Here is a 22915-nt window from a genome sequence, read left to right on the forward strand (position 1 = left end):
TAGAGAAGAATTAATTTTTCTATGTTGTTTTGTAACTCTGTTCTACAGACACCATGTCAGCACCCAGCATTGGACAAGGGCTGCCAAAAACTTCAACATCAGATAAATCTGATTCGGTGGTGTTTGGAAAAATCCAGGTTGGTGTTTGGCATTTTTTTTTATAATTCTTTAATTTTTTTCTCTTTTTGTTCTTAATTTATTAGTTTACCAATGTGGCCTTATGAGTCTTGCTTACATAAGGGAAAAATGTTTGAACTGTTGCAGGGTTGTTGTAGCTGTTGTTTAGCCCCAAGTCATTTCTAGCCTTGACTATCTATAGAGAAGTGTTTTGTTTGCTATTTCTAGCAGATTAAATGAACATTAGAGGCTCCTTCATTAGCACATATGTTGCAAGGTTCATATACCTTGTGTACATATTGTGTGCACGTATCTTTTGTGTCTGTATTTATATTTTGAAATCTTTTACATCTATATTTCCATACTTTCCTGGAAATAGCAGTCCTTCAGTATATATATATATATATATATATATATATAATAACAACAAAGGGTAAAATTAATTAATTAAGAAGTAATCAATAATTTCACCAAGTAGAATTCGGCATGAAAAAAGGACCATTTCATGGTAATCTTAAGTAATACTTAATAATTAGGGTTCAGCAAAGATTTGCTTTCCCATATACCGAAGTTTAGAAATAGCAGCCAAAAAACGTTAGCTATTTCTTCTACTTTAAAAAGGGACTCCCAGAAAACCAAAATACTTGAAAACAATCCACACAGGCAGAGAGGAAAAGTAACGAAAATCAATCAATATCTGGTCACCTATGGACGCGCGTTTCGGAATTAGATTGGAATAAAGAATATAGAATTATACTTTACCAACCATTTTCCTCATCAGCATAGGACTCCGGCAATAATTAAATATTGAAATATTAAATTCGAAGGTACTGGAATAATTGAACATATCTCTCCACCTAACGGTATCAAACAGATCATATTCGTTTTTTGGCTGCTATTTCTAAACTTCGGTATGTGGTAAAGCAAATCTTTGCTGAACCCTAATTATTATATATATATATATATATATATATATATATAAATTTTTTTTTCCGTAATGAGATAAAAAAACCAAGGCTGCATAAATTTTAGAACATAAATATTTATAAATGTTCTAAAATCTACACAGCCATGGTTTTTTTTATCTCATTACGGAAAATTTTTTTTATGCACACACTGATATATGACCTACATTGGACCCCTTATTCACATAATCACCAAACCTGGAACTTAACTGTGGTCTATCCATAGCATTTATTCAACATTACCTGACATCTTTGGGTCTCATTGACACCATTACCTCTCATAACCTCCATATATATATATATATTCCTCTTTCATGAACTATACTTACCTTTCACACCCTAATCCTGTCTCCTTGGCCCTATTTCATTGTATCATTATTATATGGTAGCCTTCTCCCCACTACCTCTATATACCCAAGTTTTCACCCCTCATTACATTCTCCTTCTCTGCTCTCTACTCACACTTCTTTGGCAATGTCCTGCCACTTTGACACTCAAGATTATGCCCTGGCACTTGCCACAATCTATCTCTCTCTTACTTGACTATCCCACTTATAGTCCAATCCCCATCCCTTGTTAGTGTGCCTGGCATTTTACCACTATCTCCCTCCGGCTCTCTCTTGTACTCTTGCTGTCTCCCACTCTCTGTCCTTCTCCTGCTCTTCTCTCAGGCTGGGTAACTACGTTTCTCCTTTAAGGCTGCACACCTATATTTGTCCTCATTCCTGATCTCTCTCTCTCCAGCCAGGTAACCTTGTACCTCCTCTACAGCAAGACACCTTTTTCTGTCTCTCTGTTGCCATTCATCATCTGACTCAAGATCACCTCCTCCAATGCCCTCTCCCTTTCAAAGTTCCTTATCTTGCAAAGTTACTTGGTGACCCTGTCAGTGTGGGTGTTACTTAAAAAGCATCCAGTTCACACTGTAAAATGGTTGGCATTTTGAAGGGCATCCAGCTGTAAAAACCTTGCCAAAACTGATCTTGTCTGTGCTTGTGCCATGTAAAAAGTGCTCAGTCCACTCTGCTGGTGCTGGGTGGTTGGTGTTAGGAAGGGCATCCAGCTGTAAAAACCCTGCAAAAACAGACACAGAAGTCTGGTGCAGGCTTATGTCTGGCCAGCTCCTGTCAGACTGCCCAACCCATGCCAGCATAGAAGGTGGACATTAAACGATGATGATGATGATATATATATATATATATATATATCTACTACATATGTGGAAAATTGGTGTGTGTTTGTTTGTGGCATTGTTAGCCACATTGTTTTATTGCTTTTGCTGAAACTTGACACGTGAGTAGAACTCATGTCTGGAGACCTCATGACATACTTAGATTGTTGAAAAAAGTCAATAATATGGCCACTAGAAGGGACCTTTATATCTACCTCGTATAACTAATTTTTTTTAAACACCCAAGGGAAATAACCCATAGCACCTGTACAATATTTTTTTAAATACTTAAGGGAAATAACCAATTTCATTGTTTATCTTCAATTACTTTGAATATTGATTTTTTTGTGTGTCCTATTTCTAATTAGAGCAGATAATATCACTTTTATACTTTATTTGATATGTGAGTAGCACTCCTGTCTGAAAACCTCGTGACATACTTAGATTGTTGAAAAAATTGATAACAGGGCCCTTCCAATGGATCCTTCTATCTACTACATATTACTAATATTTTATTTAAACAACCCAAGGGAAATAACCCATACCAGCATTATGGTATTAGGAAGGGCACCCAGCCATAAAAACCCTGCCAAAACAGACACAGAAGTATGGTGCAGGCTTATGTCTGGCTAGCTCCTGTCAAACTGTCCAAACCATGCCAGCATGGAAGGTGGACATTAAACGATGATGATGATGATATATATATATATATATATCTACTACATATGGGAAAAATAGGTGTGTGTTTGTTTGTGGTGATGGTGGTGGAAGAGGAGGAGAAGGACTGGAATAACATGAAATAAAGTGTCTTGCTCAAGAACACAAGGAATTGAACTCATGACCTTTCGATTGTGTGTGTGTGTGCATTATCATCATTATACTTTAACTGGCATGGGTTAGCTGGTTCAAAAGGATTTGAGTCAGAAGATTGCTTGGAGCTCCAGTGTTTGCTTTGGTATGGCTTTTATGGTTGGATGCCCTTCCTGATGCCAGTCACTTTACAGAGTATACTGGATGTTTTTTTTTGTGATGCCCGTACTAGTGAGGTTGCCAAGTAACTCAGAAGACAAATAAAAAGGGAACCCCCCCCTGCTGACTAAGTGGGGGTGTAGTAGAGAGTGAGGTGGTTTTATACCAGACAGCGAGAGATTAAAGTGTGATAGAAGGATAGGAACAGGTGTCTTGCTGTAGAGAAGGTTCATGACTGCCATGCATTATATAAAGATGGGAGTTGATGGGAAGAGAGATGAGTTTGGTGGTGATAAGTTGTCAGTGCATACTCTCAAGCTACAGGGTGAGTGTACGAGAGATTAGGGACAGAGAACGAGGAAGGGTGAGCATGTTTTACCCCCTGGCTGATATGGCTCTAAAATATGAATAAGTTATTGGTGGAAATATGTCAACAGAGGTGTCTGAAGAAAATCAGGCACATTGTAGCCACACAGGCATGGCTGTGTTGTTGAGAAGCTTACTTTCCAACATTGTGATCTTGTGTTTTTTCCCACTGTGTAGCACCTGGGGTTAGTGTCTTCTACTTAGACTTAGGCACACCAAAGCCTTTGATGGGTGGATTTGGGAGACAGAAACTGAAAGAAGTCTATATAGACATGTGTGTGTAAGTGTTTGTGTGTACCTCATATGATAGTTATTAAATGAGTTTCATTTTAGTATAAGCAAGGTTGTTCATTTTAAATCTTCTGTGAAAAACAGGTCTCACTATTAGAAAATACCTTGCTTGGAAACAGGTGAGGATTAGTGACAAGAAGGTCATCTTGTAGAAAATCTACTTTTAACAAATTTTGACCCATGCAAACATGGAAAAGTGAATGTTAGATGATGATGATGATCTAGTGGCTGAGCAGATAGTAGGGTGGCCCTTTGCATGAACAAACCAATATCTCCTGCCTGTAAAACTGAGTATAACTATCAGCTTCAATAGTCTGATCAGGTTGTGGAAATACCAGGCAATTGGTTGCTCAAATAATTGAATTACTCTCAGCTGAATGAAATGAAAGGCATGTAAGGCAAACAAAGGAAGCAGTTGAAAGTTGTATTTTTCGAAATTTGAGAAAGTGTATCATTGATGTGAATTTACAAGTGGCAGTTGTTGACAAGTAACCACCACAAGTAGAAACATCCTGTTGTTTTCATACATAGTGTATTTAAAGTTACATTATGTGTCCTTTTTCAGACAGGAGGGTGAGTTTTCAGGGAATTTGATTGCTATTTATTTAGGAGTGATTACATAGTGGCTGCTTGGTTTGAAGGGTATTCAGCACTTATGTCCTTTCTAGACAGCTCTCTTAAACCAAAGAATGTATGAGGCCCAACATTCGAAGGTCATGCTTCACCACTTCATCCCATGTCTTCCTGGGTCTCCCTCTTCCACGGGTCCCTCCACTGTTTGGGAGTGACACATCTTCAAACAGCTCTCCTCATCCATATGCAGCACATGACCATACTAGCGCAGTCATCTCTCTTGCACACCACATCTGATGCTTCTTATGTCCAACTTTTCTCTCAGAGCACTTACACTCTGTCGTGTGTGCACACTGACATTACACATCCAGCGGATCACACTAGCTTCATTTCTTTCAAGCCTACACATGTCTTCAGCAGTCACAGCCCATGTTTCACTGCCATGTAGCATGGCAGTTCGCACACATGCATAATACCTTTGTCACCAGTAGTGGTAGGAACTTTCTGAACTTTACCCCAGCTATTCTTATTCTAGTGGCAGTGCTCTCCGAGCATCCACCCCTACTACAGACTTGGTCACCTAGGTAGCGGAAGCTATCAACAACTTCAAGTTTCTCCCCTTGGCATGGGATGGAATCCATTTTCTGAGCATCTGTGGTGTTTATTGCCCCTGTGCCACTGCCACACACAAAAGCTATCATCCCGGTTAACCTTTCTTTGATGTTGCTGCACTTCTTATGCGTCCATAGCTTACACTGGGTACATCTTATGGAGTTTCTACCTACACCTTTTGTATAGATCGAGCAGGGCCATCTACCTGAAGGGGGTTGTGATGTGTTCGCCTTCCTACTTACTAGGACTTTGGTTTTTGCAACATTGATTCTAAGGCCCTTCGATTCTAAACCTTGCTTCCACAACTTAAAATTCTTCTCTAGTTCTGGTAGTGCTTCTGCTATGAGAGCAAGGTCATCAGCATAGAGGAGCTCTCAGGGGCAACCTGTTTTGAATTCCTCTGTTATTGCCTGGAGTTCTATGATGATCCTTGGTGAACCCCTACTTCTACCTGGAATTCTTCACTATACTAATTGCCAACCCATACCTTACTAACAGCATCCCTCTACAGCTCTTATTAACCTTTTGTTAATCCCCAGTTTCTGCATTGCCCACCAAATATAGGATCGGGGGACCCTGTCAAAAGCTTTCTCCCATGTCAACAAAAGCCAGGTACAGAGGTCTCAGGATAATGCTTGACTACATATAGTGAGGATGACATTCCAAAGGCTGGAGCAGTTTGAATGGGAAACACTGCCACACCCACCATATTCGCCAGACATTGCCCCATCTGATTATTATTTATTCCATAGCCTTCAAAATCATTTAGACAGAAAAAAATATGAATTCTGTAGACAAGGTCAGAACAGTACTAGAGGAGTATTTTTCATCATGGACAAGTGAATTTTAGAAGAAGGGCCTTGCAAATCTACTAGATAGATGGAAGAGCATTGTAGAAAATAGGGAGTATATTTTAGATTAAAAAAGAACTTTGTTTATCTTAATTTTGAAAGTATAAAAAGAAGTATAAAACATTCACATTATTTATGGGATGACCCAATTTTGCTATTGTACACAATTACTTTAAAAAGTCAAAAAATTTTAAAGTAAAAATGTATGCCAAATGTATAAATGGTGAAATCTGTCGGACAATCTAAAAAGATAACTCTCATAGCTTTAGTTGTCTTCCAGAACACTCCATGTTAAAGTGATAATGGCTTCAGAACATATAGAGTGTTAAAGAAGAAAATTACAATGTTGACTGAGGGGTAAAATATTTAGGTAGTTATTGTTTAATACCAGCTCGGCCATGACAAACAGCAAAGCCATTCCAACTATACTACTTAACTCTTTTTCCATCTATAGCGTTTTTGTTTGAATACATTTTCTACTGTCTCCTTTGTTTTTTGTAATATAGTAGAATGTAGTGTGAGGACAATTTGAGCTACTGTTTTTAGCAATTCCAGTCACCATGTAGAGGCTCTCTCATTGTCTTGAATTAGTGTAGTTTTTTAACCACAGGCCATTCCTAAGATTAAACACATTCTAGTTATGATCATTGCATTTCTTTATAAGTATCTATACTACATTATCTGATGTGTTCTTCCTTTATTCTGAGACAGTAGGCTGTGATTTTTTGCAGGATGAGTGACCATTAAGTGAAGGTAACTTTTGGACTCATAACTATGTGACCAGTCATCCAGAACGTTAACCTCCCAGTCATTGTATTCATGTTATTTTATATTTTCTTTCTTCATTTATTGCAGATCCTTGGTCCATGTTACTGATGGCAAAGAAACCAACATCAACCCACATTGCCAAGCAACAAACATCTTCCAAGGACTAGTCAACCATTCAATGCTCTATGTCCTGCAGCAAGCTACACGCCTCGCTTCTCTCAGAGAACATGAAGTTTTAGACCTGTTGCAGAAGGTTTCCCTCACCAAAACTCCAGGTAACACCTGTACTTGCTTTCTTTTGGTTGGTCGTTTGGCCAGTTGTTGTTAAACCCCAGGACATCTCTGGTCAAGTGGGCCTTTGATTGAAGACATTTCATCTTTTTATTTTCCAAAGCATAATGCACTTAGGACAGCATTATCTAATATGTCCTTCTTGTGTGAGTTGAGGGAAATTTGGTTGCTATTTCAATATTAAAATATAGTGAATTGTAATAGTGGAAGCTATGTTGGCTGAAAACAGCAGAACATCTCCAACTGACAATAAGCTTCAATAAATTCAATGTTCTTCCTTTATAGATTTTTAAAGTTTCTCTCATTTAAACGTAACTTAAAACAATAAAACTGTACACTTCAACTCTTTCATATATGGATTGTTGGCACAAGTGTAGATAGGCATAGGTGTAGCTGTGTGGTAAGAGGTTTGCTTCTCAACCACAGTTTGAGGTTCAGTTCCACTGCATGAAACCTTGGACAAGTGTCTTCTACTATAGCTCTGGGCCAAGCAAAGCCTTGTGAATGCATGTGGTAGATGACATTGAAACAAGCCCATTGTGTGCGTATGTGTGTTACTGTTTCCTTCCCTAGACGCCACTTGATAGTTGAATGTGAGTGTCACCATCATGCAAATGGTGTCCTTCCTTTCCAGTCTTCCACAAAAACCTGTCTGGTCATGAGAAAATAATATATTTTCTTGGAAACAGGTGAGGGTTAGTAACAGGAAGTGCATCTGGCCATAGAGAATCTGCCTTCATCTGACCCATGCAAGCCTGGAAAAGTGGACATTATAACAATGATGATGGTTGTCATATTATCATGGTCTTCATCAGTTTTCATTTGCAGTTACTGCCCTCCTGGATGGGTTGGAAGACTTTGACTCACTTGTCTTTGCATAGTTCTTTGGCATAGTTCCTGTAGATGGATGTCCTTCTTAATCTCATCTCCTTCACAGAGTGTATTGGATTTATTTTTTATCATGCCAGGTTTATTGATCCCATGATAATGTTGACGAAAAGCTGGTTTACTCATGAATGGAATAACTCTTGATCATAGGTTTGTTTTCACTGTTAGGGCTGACCTGACACTAAATCCCATCACTACCACTCACGTCAACTGATCCACATGATCATGAGTTCAAACCTTATTTAAGCCTGGGTAAAACATAAATTTTGTTGCCTTTAGTTTATGTGACTGTCAAAACATATTCCACTGTTCCCCTACTTCATATGGCAGAGTTTCTATACAGCTGCATGACCTGCTTGAAATAGCAATCAAGTCTCCCTCAAATCACATATTGCTGTCTTAAAAAAAGTGAAAGGACACATTAAACAATGTAGTCAAGTCAGAATGATCATTATTAGAAAGTTTTCTATCTTAGCTTTGCTTGATCAGGGCCAACTAGGTGCTCAACAACAACAGACATGTACTTAGCAGGAGGAGTAGAGAAGCTAAGATATCCAGTTGTAGAAACAATTGCTCAAACAAAATTGACCCCACCCATGATAACATGAACAAATGGGCGTAAACAGTTAAAAGCTGTTAGTCATCACATACAAATCTGGTATATTTGTTTACCTTTCCATTGAAAATATTTCAAGTTTTATACAGAATGTTAGATATTTTCACATTGCTTTATTTAATTATGTAATTTTTAATTTTTTTATATTTTTGCATTCAAAATTTTTTCTTTCACTGTCTGACTCTTTTTTTTATCTCTTTCTCTCTCTCTACACCTCTATTTATGTGTAATTATCTGCCCATACATCAACATATCTATGTAGCTGTATTTCTGTATATCCACCTGTCTATGTACGTACATCATCACCATTTGTCCAACCCATGCTAGCATGGAAAGCGGACGCTAAATGATGATGATGATCACCATCATTTTACATGATGGTTTTGGTTGAAGGGGTTGTCATAGTCTGAGTAAATTTCCCTGGATGGGTTGGAGGACTACATCACACTTGTATGTTCCATCTTTGCCATAGTCTCTATAGTTGGATGCACTTCTTAATCTCAGTTACTTCACAGAGTATACTAGGTGCATTTTATCATGGCACCAGCACTGGAGAGGTTGTCATGTCTACAATGAATTTAAAGAGTTCTCTCTGCCTGACATTGCCACTATTCATTTGTTAGCTATTTTACTGGAGTAATGTGTGTGTGTGTGTGTGTCTGTCTGTCTGTCTGTCTGTCTGTCTATCTGTCTATCTAAATATCTACCCACCTTTTCATATATCTATCTATCCAGTCTTCCTTCTTCCTCTCTATCCATCATCTGCATAGCTATCCTTCCATCCATGTCTTACACCCACCCTTCTCTATATCTGCCCTCCCATCTATCTCTACATCTATTCTTCCATTCATCTGCCCTTCTCACCATCTGTTTGGTCTGTACTATTCATTCTTCTCGCTCTTTGTCTTTTGAACTTTCCTTCTTTTCAGTCATCTGTCTCTCTTTTGTTTTTGTTTTCTCTCATTAATGTTCTTTCTTTCTTTAGCCACTGATGAAAAGAAAGTAAAAACTGTGAGGTTTGAAGATCTTGAACAAGACGCCGACTCCGAAGAAGAACCTATCGGAATTGAGCAAGAACGAGATGTTGCTCTCTATCGCAGTTTCTGCATCTTAAAGAACGTGCAGGATGCCATTTTGTATGGAGCCCTGCATGCCCACTCCAGGCTGATGAACCCAACATATTACAACATCCAGAGTTCCTCCCACAATTACAGCTGGAGCAAAGACAGTACACTGAGCGATGCTAGTGAGAGTGGCAGTCGCCTCTCTTCTGCTGCTGGTGAACGAACTTCAGGCTATCTACCTGTGTGGAATTCTGACTTTACTGCTGGTGATATCCAACAGCTCTACAACAAGAATGTCTTGCAAAAACTTCAGAATGCCAAAAACCATCTGCGACAGCTTTATCCTCTGGCTTACCGTGTTGAGATTCTGGAAAATGTCTTCTCTTTATTGTTTGTCAGCCACAAAGAACTTCAAGACACTTTCTTCACTACTGAGACCGATGACACGGATGACAGTGATGAGAAACAAAGTGTACATGACAGCAACGAGAACCTGATGAACATCAGTATCCAATCTGAAGAGGAATCTATCTTGTCTGAAATAACACATACGTCTGAAGCAAGTCGTGATATTGGATCATTGCCTCTTGGGGCTGCTGAAAGTATTGAATATGATGTCCCATTTGTAGAGTACTCACCTGAAGAATTACCTAAGATAGAAGAAAGCAAGACCGAAGTTTCAGAGCCAGTTGTTGAAGTTAAAAAGCCATTGCCCCAGCGCCAAGAATCCCACGTAAAAGAAGCAGAAATAAGAATTTCTCGTTTTAGTATGGACTTGAAAACTGAAAACCGTAATTCTAATACAAAAGTCACTTCCCAGTTTGGTAAGCCATTACAAATTGGTCTTTTGACCAACGAATACCTTGTACGAGACATTCTGGATTTGCTACAAGAAAGCTTACAGACTTTGAATGCAACAAATTTCCAATTATCAAACACAACTGTGATGAAAGAAGAGAATTTGAATATTCTCGACCTTGAGGAGAACCTACCACTCATTCTGCCAATGAGCATCAACCAGTCATCTCTGAAAAGTCGCATCTCCAAACTGTCACAAGTTGTCAGTGAAGCCCAGTGGAGGTTTCAGCTTGTCTGCAATGACCAAATACCACGGGAGGTCGGTAAGGTCTTGCTGCATGTGTACAATCCTTCTGTTGACTCCATCTGTGATGAAAGTGTACGTTTCAGTGATTGTGCCATGTCAAAGAAAAGCAACAAAATGTCCAGTTTATCAGAGATTTCCCTAACATGTGAGTAGACTTTTATCATTGAAATTAGGGACTTACTGGTTTGTTTCTATTATAAGACTATTGTCAGTGAAATTAGGGAGCCACAGATCCTATTGCTCTGCAAACTGTGACTGTGTCTATTAGAAACTGGTTGGATTTAATTTTCAGCAGACTTTATAAATAATTGTTTGTCTCTTATAATCAATTATTCTTGGGTGGTAGACTTAATAATAATAAGGCGGTGAGCTGGCAGAAACGTTAGCACGCCAGGCAAAATGCGTAGCCGTATTTCGTCTGCCTTTATGTTCTGATTTCAAATTCCGCCGAGGTCGACTTTGCCTTTCATCCTTTCGGGGTCAATAAATTAAGTAGCAGTTAAACACTGAGGTCGATGTAATTGACTTAATCCGTTTGTCTGTCCTTGTTTGTCCCCTCTGTGTTTAGCCCCTTGTGAGTAGTAAAGAAATAGGTAGACTTAATAATAATAACAATAATAATTTCTATTATACTATTATAAGCACAAGGCCTGAAATTGAGCGGGGGGGGGGTTAGTTGATTATATCGACCCCAGTGTTTCACTGGTACTCAATTTATCACCCCGAAAGGATGAAAGGCAAAGTCAGCCTTGGCAGAATTTGAACTCTGAATGTAGCGATGGACGAAATACCGCTAAGCATTTCATCCAACATGCTAATGTCTCTGCCAGATCCCCACCTTATAATAATAATAATAATAATAATAATAATAATCCTTTTTACTATAGGCACAAGGCCTAAAATTTTAGGAGAGAGGGTTAGTTGATTACAACAACCCCAGAGTGATGAAAGGTAAAGTTAATCTAGGTAGTATTTAACTTCACTGATAATAATAATAAAATAATAATAATAATAATAATGTTAATAATATGTTTGTTTTTCCTGTAGCTGGAGAAGATGGTGAAGTGTGGGATTCTCCAGGAATCTGTAGTGAAGGTGCTAGCTATATGAAATCCTCCTCTGCTACTGCATTGCCTTCATCAAAGAAAATATTAAAGAAACCTCGTTCCCGGTCACGTACACCCAGCATGTCCTCTGTGGCTTCTGTCAGTCGACGCCTTTCGTCAGGCATCATTCAAGATATGCTTCTTTCCAACCGTGCATTACTTGTGAAATGTTTGAAACAAGGAAAGTTCATTGAAGCCCACCAAGTCATCAAAGTAAGTAGAAGTTAAGATATATAAATACACACACATATATATACAGAGTTATTAGTGAGGGATTATCAATCCAGGCAAAATACTTTATCTCTCTGTTAGTACACCAGGCCAACCATATTGCTTAGATTAATAAAGAGCTCCTTGTATTCTTGTAGCAGTGTCTGAGGTTATACTTCATCGACACACACACACACATACACATGTATATGGATTAACATGGCAACCAAAATAGAGATGATTACCAGCACTCTCAAGTGGACTGCTTGAAGAGTTGTGGAAATTAATGTGCATAAAATATATATATATTTATCCACTAAATGCAGTGTTGGGAACTAATTCTTGATATTGTGTGTGTGACTGTATGTATGTATGCACATACGTATATATGCATGCATGTATGTATGTATACACAAGCATCCATTCATACTCATTTACCAGCATCGCCTTACTGGCACCTGTGCTAGTGGCATGTGTAAAAAGATTCGAGTGAGGTCGTTACCAGTACCACCTGACTGGCCCCCGTACCGGTGGCATGTAAAAAGCACCCACTACAGTCTCAGAGTACTTGGCATTAGGAAAGGCATCCAGCTGTAGAAACTCTGCCAGATCAAGATAGGAGCCTGGTGCAGCCATCTGGTTTGCCAGCCCTCAGTCAAAATCGTCCAACCCATGCTAGCATGGAAAATGTTAAATGATGATGATGATGATGATTATTTCAGTAACTTTCATAACTTTGCCATGGGGATTTTTTTTTAAAGAATATTTATTCTTATTTGTTTTTAATGCAATTTTTCTGTTTACTAGTTGTTCAAGATGGAGGACTCTGCAGAAGTTGCTGAAGTGACTTTCCTAGAAGCCTTCCTCAAAGCTGTGAACCAAATACAAGCCTACTGCAAGCAGGCCCATAACCTCTCCTTGTCAGACTTCACATCTACCTCAAAAGACTCAATGAAACAACTTGCTAGTGTTGCTGCTGCTGGTGTTGCAACTGCCACCATTTCCTCATGTGCTGCTGAATTGCTCTCCATCTCTGTATATCCTCATCTTCCCACCCCACAGAACATTGCTAGTTTGGTGCCAAACTATTCTGCCTTTTTCAGTGCTGATAATTTATCAGCTATGATACTCTTTGATCTAGCATGCAGTGCCTGCAAGACCTATGACACATCTAGCATGATTCTGGAGTCTATCAAAGCACATATGCATGCCAAGAAACGCACCTCATCTGGTTTGTCGAATAAGGACATGAATTTTGATTTTAGGCCATCAAAAGAGTGCAAGGTTTGTGCCATCTTCTTTTACTTTTTGTTCTTTCTTGGCCATTTTTCTTTTTTTTTCTCCTTTTTTTTTTTGCAAGTAATAAGAAATTATAATGTAATTAAACCTTTCAATACCAATGTACCTGAGATCATCCCTGATTTCTTTAATGCAAAACTTCTTGATATCCCTCTCTCTCTTTTGGAGAGGCACAAGCACTTACACGCACATGTACACACACGGCAGTAACTTCCACCTACCGAATTCAATCACAAAGCTCCGGTCGGCTCGGGGCTATAGCAGAAGACACCTACCCAAAGTGCCACGCAGTGGGACTGAACCCAAAGCCATGTAGCTAGGAAGCAAGCTCCCTAACCACACAGCCATGCCCGCGCCTATATATATATATATATATACATATACATATATACACCACCAAGTAAGTTAGGGGTTGTGGCCCAACCCACTAAGGGACAATACTTATCCAATATACTGTTGGTATAATACCCAAATTATTAATACACAAGTGTTTTTAATTGCAATGCAATAAGCTTACTTATTTTATTAAATGGATGAAGGTAAAGAAATATTTTACCATTAATTTATATTACAAATAAGAAAATGGAGAAGCACATTAGTTGGTTTATCAGCTTTTGGATATTAGAATGTTGACTTATTTATTTATCAAAACAACAACCCTAATAACATACATATATACAGTAAGGTTTTTTTTAATAACTACTTGTATTCTTATATGCATTGAATTTTATACTGTATATATGCATGTTATTATGGTTGTTGTTTTGATAAATAAATAAGTCAACATTCTAATATCCTAAAGCTGATAAACCAGCTAATTTGTTTCTCCATTTTCTTATTTGTAATATATATATATCTGTGTGTGTTTGTATGTATGTGTGTGTCATTGTTTTAGCATCCACTTTTCCATGCTTGCATAGCTTAGACACAATTTATTGAGACAGTTTTTCTACAACTAGATGCCCTTCTTTCAGCAACTCTCATTGGTTTCTAAGCAGGGTAATATTTCTCCATTGATTGTATGATTGTTTAGAACCATCAGATGATGACAAGACAAAGGTACACACAAACACATGCATGCACATACATACATGATGGGATTCTTCATGGTCCTGTCTACCAGATCGATTTAAAGGTTTGAGCTTAAACTATAGTAGAATATACATGCTCACAAGGTGCCACACAGTGGCACTGAACCCTAGGTCACATGGTAGGCAAGCAAGCTTCTCAATCACACAACCATGCCTGCACCTGTGTCACACCTTCTCTTATACCACACCTGAGACACACTTACATATAGCTACAGTCTAACCAAATGATTAGGAAATATGGTTTACCACCACAAGGTCCCAAGTTCAATCCCACTGTGTGACATATTAGTGTCATTTTCTATAACCTAAGGTCAATCCATATGTCAAGTGAAATTGGCTGGGCAAAAATGGTATAGAAGTCCGTTGGATGGATTGTACCTGTAGTTCAAAAATATGGTCTTATAACATACTGTCAACTGTGTTTCTACTTCAGAATTATGTTAAGGATACATGTGTCTGAGGAATACTTAGCCATTTACTTGTTAATTCAATGAGCAGGTAATAACTGTATGTATGTATACACACACACACACATATATACCAAACTGCATCTCATCTTGTTTAATTCTATTCCCAATTAGTTGAGATATAACTCTCTCTGTAATTTTCATGACCTGATCCCGCAGTTTGATACCTCTGTAGTTGTTTCTATCTAAGGCACCACCTTTACCCATGTAGCAGCTGACTATAATACTGCTACACCAGTCTTTGGGTGACACCTTCCTGAATAACCTGATTAACTATGCAAGTGACTTGGTTGTATCGCACACTACCTGATATTTTAATCATCTCAGCAGTGATACCCGATGGTCCAGGGGCTTTCTCAGTCTTCATTTTCTTAATTGCCTTATCTATTATACAGCTATTCACTCTGATGGCTGGTCCCTCAATTGGTTCAATATTTGAAAGACTCTCCTTCTCCTAATCATTCTCCACGTTTAACAACCTTTCAGACTGGCATCTCCACACATCTTTCTTCTCTGAGTCACTAAGTGCAAGCATACCATTATCCATTCGCACACATTTCTCACCTTCCACATCTCTATTCTCTCTGAGACACTGCTTTGCAATCCTGAACACCTCATGCTTCATAACACAGAAACCTGGACACTAAAGGGTTAAACACCTACTGGCAAAATTTCAAGACTATAAAAATGAACATGATTAATTCAAAACAATGTGAATAAATAAGCTTTACATTTAACAGAGCAATTTGTATGCTGAAGGGTTAAGTGTCTAATTGAACTATTGGAAGTCAGCAGCAAATTCTAAATAACACACATGGTCAGTGGAACCTCAACATCCATAGAGATATGATAAAATGTATATGAATTCCTTTCAAGTCATTTACATAACATGTTATATCATTACTGTTTTCATTTCCCATCTCCACTAGATACTTGGTTTCCCTGGTTTTCTTGACATGCTTGAGTGGCGTGTGCAACTATCAGACGATGTTGAGACCTGTCTTCTGCTTGAAACATCAAAGGCTCTTGCCAACGTATTTGCTGACAGTATCCAAACAATCTTGACGTCTTCCGAGTTTCCATTTCTTCCAAAGCGCTGTAAGCAGTACCTGGAAGCAAATAAGTCATTACAGTTAGCAGTGGTGTCGACTTGGGAACAGTTTCTTGTGAACCAAAAGTACTTTGTCATGAAAAAGAAGATCTCCTGGAAACACAAGAATATCATCGCTTCTGAAACCGTGAAGAATTCTGACGGCCTCTATTCCATCTTTGAGATGCTGCTGATGACCATGGAGAAGCATCGAGAAAACATCGGAGTTTACAGTTTCTTAACTAGGTATGGAAAACTTTGTTACCTTTCTTTCTTTCTCTTTCACCACTTTTTATCATAGTCTCCCTGTCTTTATTTTTTTTACTTCTTCTTTACTTGTGTGTGTGTATGAGTGCATGTGTGTGTATGAGTGCAAGTGTGTGTGTGTATGAGTGCATGTGTGTGTGTGTGTGTAAACACTGCTTAGCGCAATTACTCCGATATTTTTCTCAATCAGGTGATCTACTTGCGCAAATCAGTCAACGTGTTGGTTGAATTATATATAAAGCTATAAGCTTTATCAGTTTGTTCAGGTTTGCCTCTCTTAAGTACATCTCATTGACGAGAGTCAATAAACTCGAAACATCAATGTCTGAAATTCCCGCGAGAGGGTGACACTGAATGAAAGGGGTGTTTTCACACCATTTTACCATAAGAGAGATTTTTTTCTCCATGGATTTTTTTTCTCGTCTCTCTCTCTCTTTCTGTATATATATGTATGTATATACCTATATCTACATCTATCTGTCTCTCTAGCACTCAATCACTCCTTTTTAAGTTATATTCACATTTATTAGCTTTTTCTAACTCTACATACTTTCAAAGCAAGAATATATGTTTTTTTTAATGTGAAATTCGTTATTAATTTCCATGTTAGTCACACCTTGCTCAGTATGATGTTGAAAGGACACTACTTAAAGACAATGACTTCATGTGGGCAGAGATTTTGCTAATTCTTCATTGCTTAATTGTTCACTAGCTATTTCAGATCATCTGGGAATCTTACATTTTTGTAATCCACTACCCATCATAGAGAAGAGGTGAAACTCATCTACTTGTCTCCAGAAACTTTACTTTGTCACGGGTCACCTAACAGTTGGGAGTAGTTGCTTGATCATCTAGGAATATTTGTGGTTATAGACCTGCCCACCACAACAGAATTGAGATCCTAAAACCAAAGTGCCACATAAAACGCATTGGTGTGGATGCTGGTGCCACAGGAAAAGCACTGGTGATAGTCCCGCTTAAAAAGCATCCCAGTACACCATAAAGCAATAGGGTGGGCCTTGGTCCCCAAGTGGGTCACTGATGGCCTTGAGCCATTAAAAAATTTTTTTTGAATATAACATTTTTGAGCCAATGAGCTGTTTATGACTCTTACATAGTTTTTTGTGTTAAGATTTGTTTAATTTTTGCTTTTATAAGCATTATCAGTGATGGAAATGGTGAGATAAAGAGGTGATATATTTTATATGTATGATATGCATATGTAAAAAAAAATTGATAATGAATAAATCAAACATGAGCTATTACAAAATTAAATTGCTGACTTCTACTCTCACTGACTTCTACTTGTCTGTTCCAGACAAATCTCATCTAATTCTTTGATAACCAACTACAAAAACTATTTGTTGAGTTTATACAAGCACACACAGATTCTGGCAAACCTGCTCAATGATAATGAACCTAACAGTTCTGGTAAGCTTTGTTTCTCTTCTTGTTGTTATTTTAGAATTGTTAAAGTTGAAGTTTCCCCAAAATCATCATTACTTTCCATGCTGCTAATTGATATAACAATTTTGTGCATCTGTTTGCTTCTGCATGTCTTCATATCGATATCATTTAATCAGTTGTGGCATTTGTTTACATCATCTGTAACAATGAATATTGTGATGACCAGTGGAATAAAAATATCTTACTTGAAAAAGCAAATAAAAATTGGTGACAGGAATGACATCCAGTCATAGAATACTGCTTCAACAAATCTTGTCCAACCCATGCCACTATGTAAAAGCAGATGTTAAAATGATGATAATGATAGTTCTGATGGATTTCTTATGTAAAAACTGAAAATAATAAACACACACATTATCCATAATGTGGAGTTGATAGATTTGTTAGAGCATTGGAAAAATACTTTACAGGATTTGTTCTGAGTTCAAATCTGCTTTGAACTCAGCGTTGCCTTTCTTCTTTCCAAGGTCAATAAAATAAAGTACCAGTCAAGTACTGGGGTCAGTATAATCAACTAGCCCTCTCCTCACAAATTTCAGGCTTTGTGCCAATATTAGAAACAGCTTTATGATTATCACTGTTTCTTCCCCATCAGAAACTGCTATAATGAAGAATTACTTCAAAGTCTTGGATGAAGGTCCAGTTATCACCATTGGAAAAATGATGTTTGGCAAACGAATACCTCCCCACAAGTAAGTTGCTTTTTTATTTTTTATTTTTTCCACAACCAATGAACAATGTACAGCTGGTTTGAAGAGAGAGTTTGTACAGTAATGTCTGTCCTTGAGAAATATCTCAATTGAATTTTGTCATGAAGTTGTAGACCTGTGATGATGATAACAGATTTTTGCTACAAGCATTGTACACATCAACCTGAAGTGAACTTTTTTGTTTCTAAGTCACAGACTGTGGACACTAAGTTCATTTTGTATCCATGTGGTCTTAATTTCTATCTCACTGTGTGGCACCTTGGACAAATATCATCTTCTGCAGCTTGGATTGAGAAATGGCTGTGAGTGGAATTGGTGGATAAAACTTTATGTGTGTGTGTGTGTGTGCGCGAGTACATACATACATATGTACATATATATATATATATATATATATATAATATATATATATATATATATATATATATATATATATTGGCTTGGTGCATAATTATTGTGGCTTTTTTTTCAACAAATTTTATTCACCAAAAACAATAACCACATGTAACAAAAACAATTTTAAATGATTATTCCAAAGCATATTCACCATCTACTTCAATTACTGTTTCCCATCTGCTTGGCAGATGGTCAGACCATCATTTAAAGATGTTTTTGTTGAATATTGTTATTGTTTTTGTTGAATAAAATTTGTTGATAAAAGCCACAATAATTATGCGGCAACCCAATATATATATATATATATATATATATATATATATATATATATATATATATATATATATATATATATATATATATATATATATATATAACCAGGTAGAAAGATAAAAGAACTTAACTAAACAGTTAAGTATGGAAAAAAAATGGTAAGTGCTTATCTGAGAATGCCAGGCTTCACAGCATGGAAAAACATACTGTAAAGCAATGAATGCATTCAATATGGACTGATCTGACGTTTCATAACAACATTTTAAATAACATTTCAAATAATTATTTTCATCTGTTTCTCTTTTCTTTCGTCCATTCTTTATCAGACTTGAGAAAGTTGCTGAAGATTTAAGCCTTAACCTTACTCATGTCATTGTCCACAACTGCTGTCCCAAAATTCTCAGCAAACATCAGTCGTCAGGTGAAATAAAGTTGCCATGTCATGGTAAGTGTTATCTTTGAATATCAAATCAATTTTAGGAGTTTAAAAAAGATTTTGCTTCTTTCTTCAATCTCTCATCTGTATGCAGTGATGATGATGATGGGAGTAGCAACACTGAGGAGAGGATGGAAGTGATAAATGTTTTACTGCTTCTCACATATTACTTATACTTTTATCGACTTTGGTTATTTTACCTTTAATGTAAGGTTACATTTCTGTATTTCTCAAATGAGAAATTATTGAAAAGGCATGTTTGTATGGTTGAGAAATTTGCTTCACAACCATATAGTTCAGACTCAGTCCCACTACACATTACTTTTGGCTTGTGTCTTCAACTATAGCACTGGGTCGATTAAAGCTTTACAAGTCGATTAGTGGATTTGATAGACTGAAATTGAAAGAAGTCTATCTTGTGTGTGGGGGGGGGGGGGGTGCACCCTTTGTCTTGGCATAATGTAATGTTTGTAAATGAGCATCTGCCATTTCCAGTCTTCCATGGAAGACATATCTGATCACATGTCTTGCTTGGTAACAGGTGAGAGTTAGTGATGGGCAAGGCATCTGGCCATAGAAAATCTGCCTCATTGAATTCCACATGACCCTCAAGCGTCAAAAGTGGACATTGTATGATGATAATGATGATGCCACCAATGTAGTAGTAGTAATAGTAGTAGTAGTAGTAGTATATATGCTCAGGCAGATGACTTTATATAAAACGACCATCGTTTTCTATAATGTACCTAGCTGTTAGAAATAGGTAACATGCGATCACATGACCAACCAGACTATCAGATATTGTTACACATTGCTGGTCACAATGCACTTTGCATCATTTAAGCCTTCAAATGACGCCACCCCTCTGGCTAGGCGAGTGGGCCAACATACCCCCAGATTGAAGGAGGGCCTGGAGCAGGGAACTCCTCTGACCTATATGAGCATGAAAAGTGGACATTAAGAAATGATGATGAAATCAATGTGTGTGTGTTTGTGTTTGAAATAAATGAAAAAGAATGTCTGTGTTTATACCCTGTAACTTAGCAATTCAGTGAGCAGCAATTGCTAATTAAGTACTTGACTTAAAAATAATTTGTGGGGTCAATATGATTGACTGAAACATTTCAAGGCAGTGCCCCAGCATGGCCACAGTCTAATAACTGAAACAAGAGTAGTAGTTGCTTGTTTTTTTTTTTGGCTTTTTTGGTTCAAATGTATTTTGATGTGTCTAGAGAGAGTCATTGTTTTGTTAGCCTGATTTTGTTGAATATTTACTAATTTGTTTTATTTGAAATTCTCATAACTATTGCAAATTTGCAATGTTCTAGATCTTTCTGGAAATTCCTTTGGAGGAGTGATTGTTTTGAACAACAAAGGTGCTTCAACATCATCAAGTAATGCCGAGAAAGATGTAAGGACAATACTTACAAATTTGGTTCACGCTATGAAAGGTATGTAGTCATTAAGTTAGCATTACTACTGTACATTTACTATTTATCATTCTAAATCAAATATTAAAAATTTCTTATGTTTAAATTTTGGTGTAGGTTTTGTATATGTCCCCATAACTTAGCAGTGTGGCGAAAAAGACAATTTTATTGGTCTCTTTTGCTGAACCACTAACCTATGGAGACATAAAGAAATGAATGCTAATTATCAAGCAGTGGGGAGGAGGACACAAACACAAGCACAAAGACACCCACAAATACTTACATGCATATATACAAAGCAATACCCAAAAGTAACTGGAAATGTTCTCTGTGGTTCAAGCCTATTGTAGTTCAAGCTTTCACCACTAGAAGACACTAAGGCATCAGTCCACCGACTGGCATCTTGCCGTGAGGTCATACTGCCAAGTGGTGTGTCTGTTTTACAGTGCTTCTCCCCTGAAGTTTTAAAAGAAAAAGTTATGAGTGTTTGTTTCTCAAATTTGAGGGTGATAATATAGTTCTATACTTCTTTATGAATATAGTTCTGTGCTAGTGGCACGTAAAAAGCACCATCCGAATGTGGCCGATGCCAGTACCCCATGACTGGCCCCCATGCCAATGGCATGTAAAAAGGACTATCTGAACATGATCGATGCCAGGCTCATCTGACTGGCTCCTGTGCTGGTGGCATGTAAAAAGCACCCACTACACTCTCGGAGTGGTTGACATTAGGAAGGGCATCCAGCTGTAGAAACATTGCCAGATCAGATTGGAGCCTGGTGCAGCCTCTGGCTCTCCAGACCTCAGTAAAACCATCCAACCCATGCCAGCATAGAAAGCAAACATTAAATGATGATAAGGGGGACTTTTAATATGTGTCACCAGTATCATTGAGGTAATTTTCACTATGGTAAAATCTTAAATTATTATTTGACACATTATTAATTAGCATAATAACATAGCCTGGCCAAAACATGGATTACATGGAAAAATGTGAGCAAGAGAAATGATATTTTTAAGATTATAAACTTGGTAAAGTACAGAACAAGAAAATTTTCACTTAAAATATTGCAGCTAAGGATAAAATTTGAATATTAAAAATTATTTGATTTTAATTCACAAAATAACATTATAATTAAAAACGGTACCATCATTTTGTGAAAATACTGACACACTAGAATACTTAGAAAATGAAAGCCAGAAGTACCAACATGGTTAAAGGTTTATGCAAAGTAGAATAGTATATATGGTAGGCAAATTCATTATGTAAAAGATTGGTATTGGGTCAAGACTAAAAATGTGAAGACTTAGCAATAACTTAGGCAGTAACTCAAGCAAATTTTACTGTGAATTTATTGTTATAGATAGATTTTACTATAATATATAACTAATTTTTGTGTTATTCTATTTATTTTACCAACTAATTATGTACTTCTATTATTTTTTATAACCTACTTTCAAATTTTTTATTATTAATTAATAATTAAAAAAAATTAATCTTTTTAAAGTGCAAAAATATTTGAATTGCGTTATTTTTAATTTTTAATAGAAGTAACAAGTAATAACAAATAGAAGTAATAACTTATAATTAAATTTTTAGTTTTAATAAAAGCTAATATTTTCTAGATCTAAATATTTTATTTGAAATTTTATCCTTAGCTGCAATATCTTAAGTAAAAAATTTCTTGTTCTGTACTTTACCAGGTGTAATAAATTGTCCTGAACTCTTCCAAGTGAAATAATAATAATAACTTGTCCTGTACTTTTCCAGGTTTATAATCTTAAGAATATTATTTCTCTTGCTCGCATTTTTCCATGTAATGTGTGTGTGTGTGTGCGCACGTGCGTGCATGCGTGCGTCTGTCTGTCTGTCACTTTCAAGTTTATCTCTATAGACTTCCTATAGAATTCAGAGCCAGTACTGCAAGTTACAATGTTTCATAACCAAATATGTCTATGTAAAAAATGTGATCAAAAAAATTATATGAAACATTGTAACTTAGAGTGCTGGCTCTGAATTCTATTG

General features: G+C 37.0%; 1 protein-coding gene across 3 annotated transcripts in view; it reads left to right on the forward strand.

The window, feature by feature from the left end:
- LOC115217108 (zinc finger FYVE domain-containing protein 26-like) overlaps positions 1-22915 on the forward strand; it is a 108877-nt gene that overhangs the window by 25227 nt on the left and 60735 nt on the right. For all 3 annotated transcript variants that reach the window (XR_005001249.1, XR_005001250.1, XM_036507363.1), the window contains exons 6-15: positions 49-137; positions 6771-6958; positions 9464-10792; positions 11695-11966; positions 12771-13247; positions 15750-16156; positions 17496-17608; positions 18240-18336; positions 19350-19468; positions 20788-20910. Coding sequence is in view for 1 of the 3 variants with exons in the window: in XM_036507363.1 (XP_036363256.1) it covers positions 49-137; positions 6771-6958; positions 9464-10792; positions 11695-11966; positions 12771-13247; positions 15750-16156; positions 17496-17608; positions 18240-18336; positions 19350-19468; positions 20788-20910 (3214 nt within the window). In the remaining 2 variants the exon portion in view is untranslated. The remainder of the gene's footprint in view (positions 1-48; positions 138-6770; positions 6959-9463; positions 10793-11694; positions 11967-12770; positions 13248-15749; positions 16157-17495; positions 17609-18239; positions 18337-19349; positions 19469-20787; positions 20911-22915) is intronic.

The sequence above is a fragment of the Octopus sinensis genome, linkage group LG11 (assembly GCF_006345805.1).
Source record: "Octopus sinensis linkage group LG11, ASM634580v1, whole genome shotgun sequence".
Taxonomy (NCBI): Eukaryota; Metazoa; Mollusca; class Cephalopoda; order Octopoda; family Octopodidae; genus Octopus; species Octopus sinensis.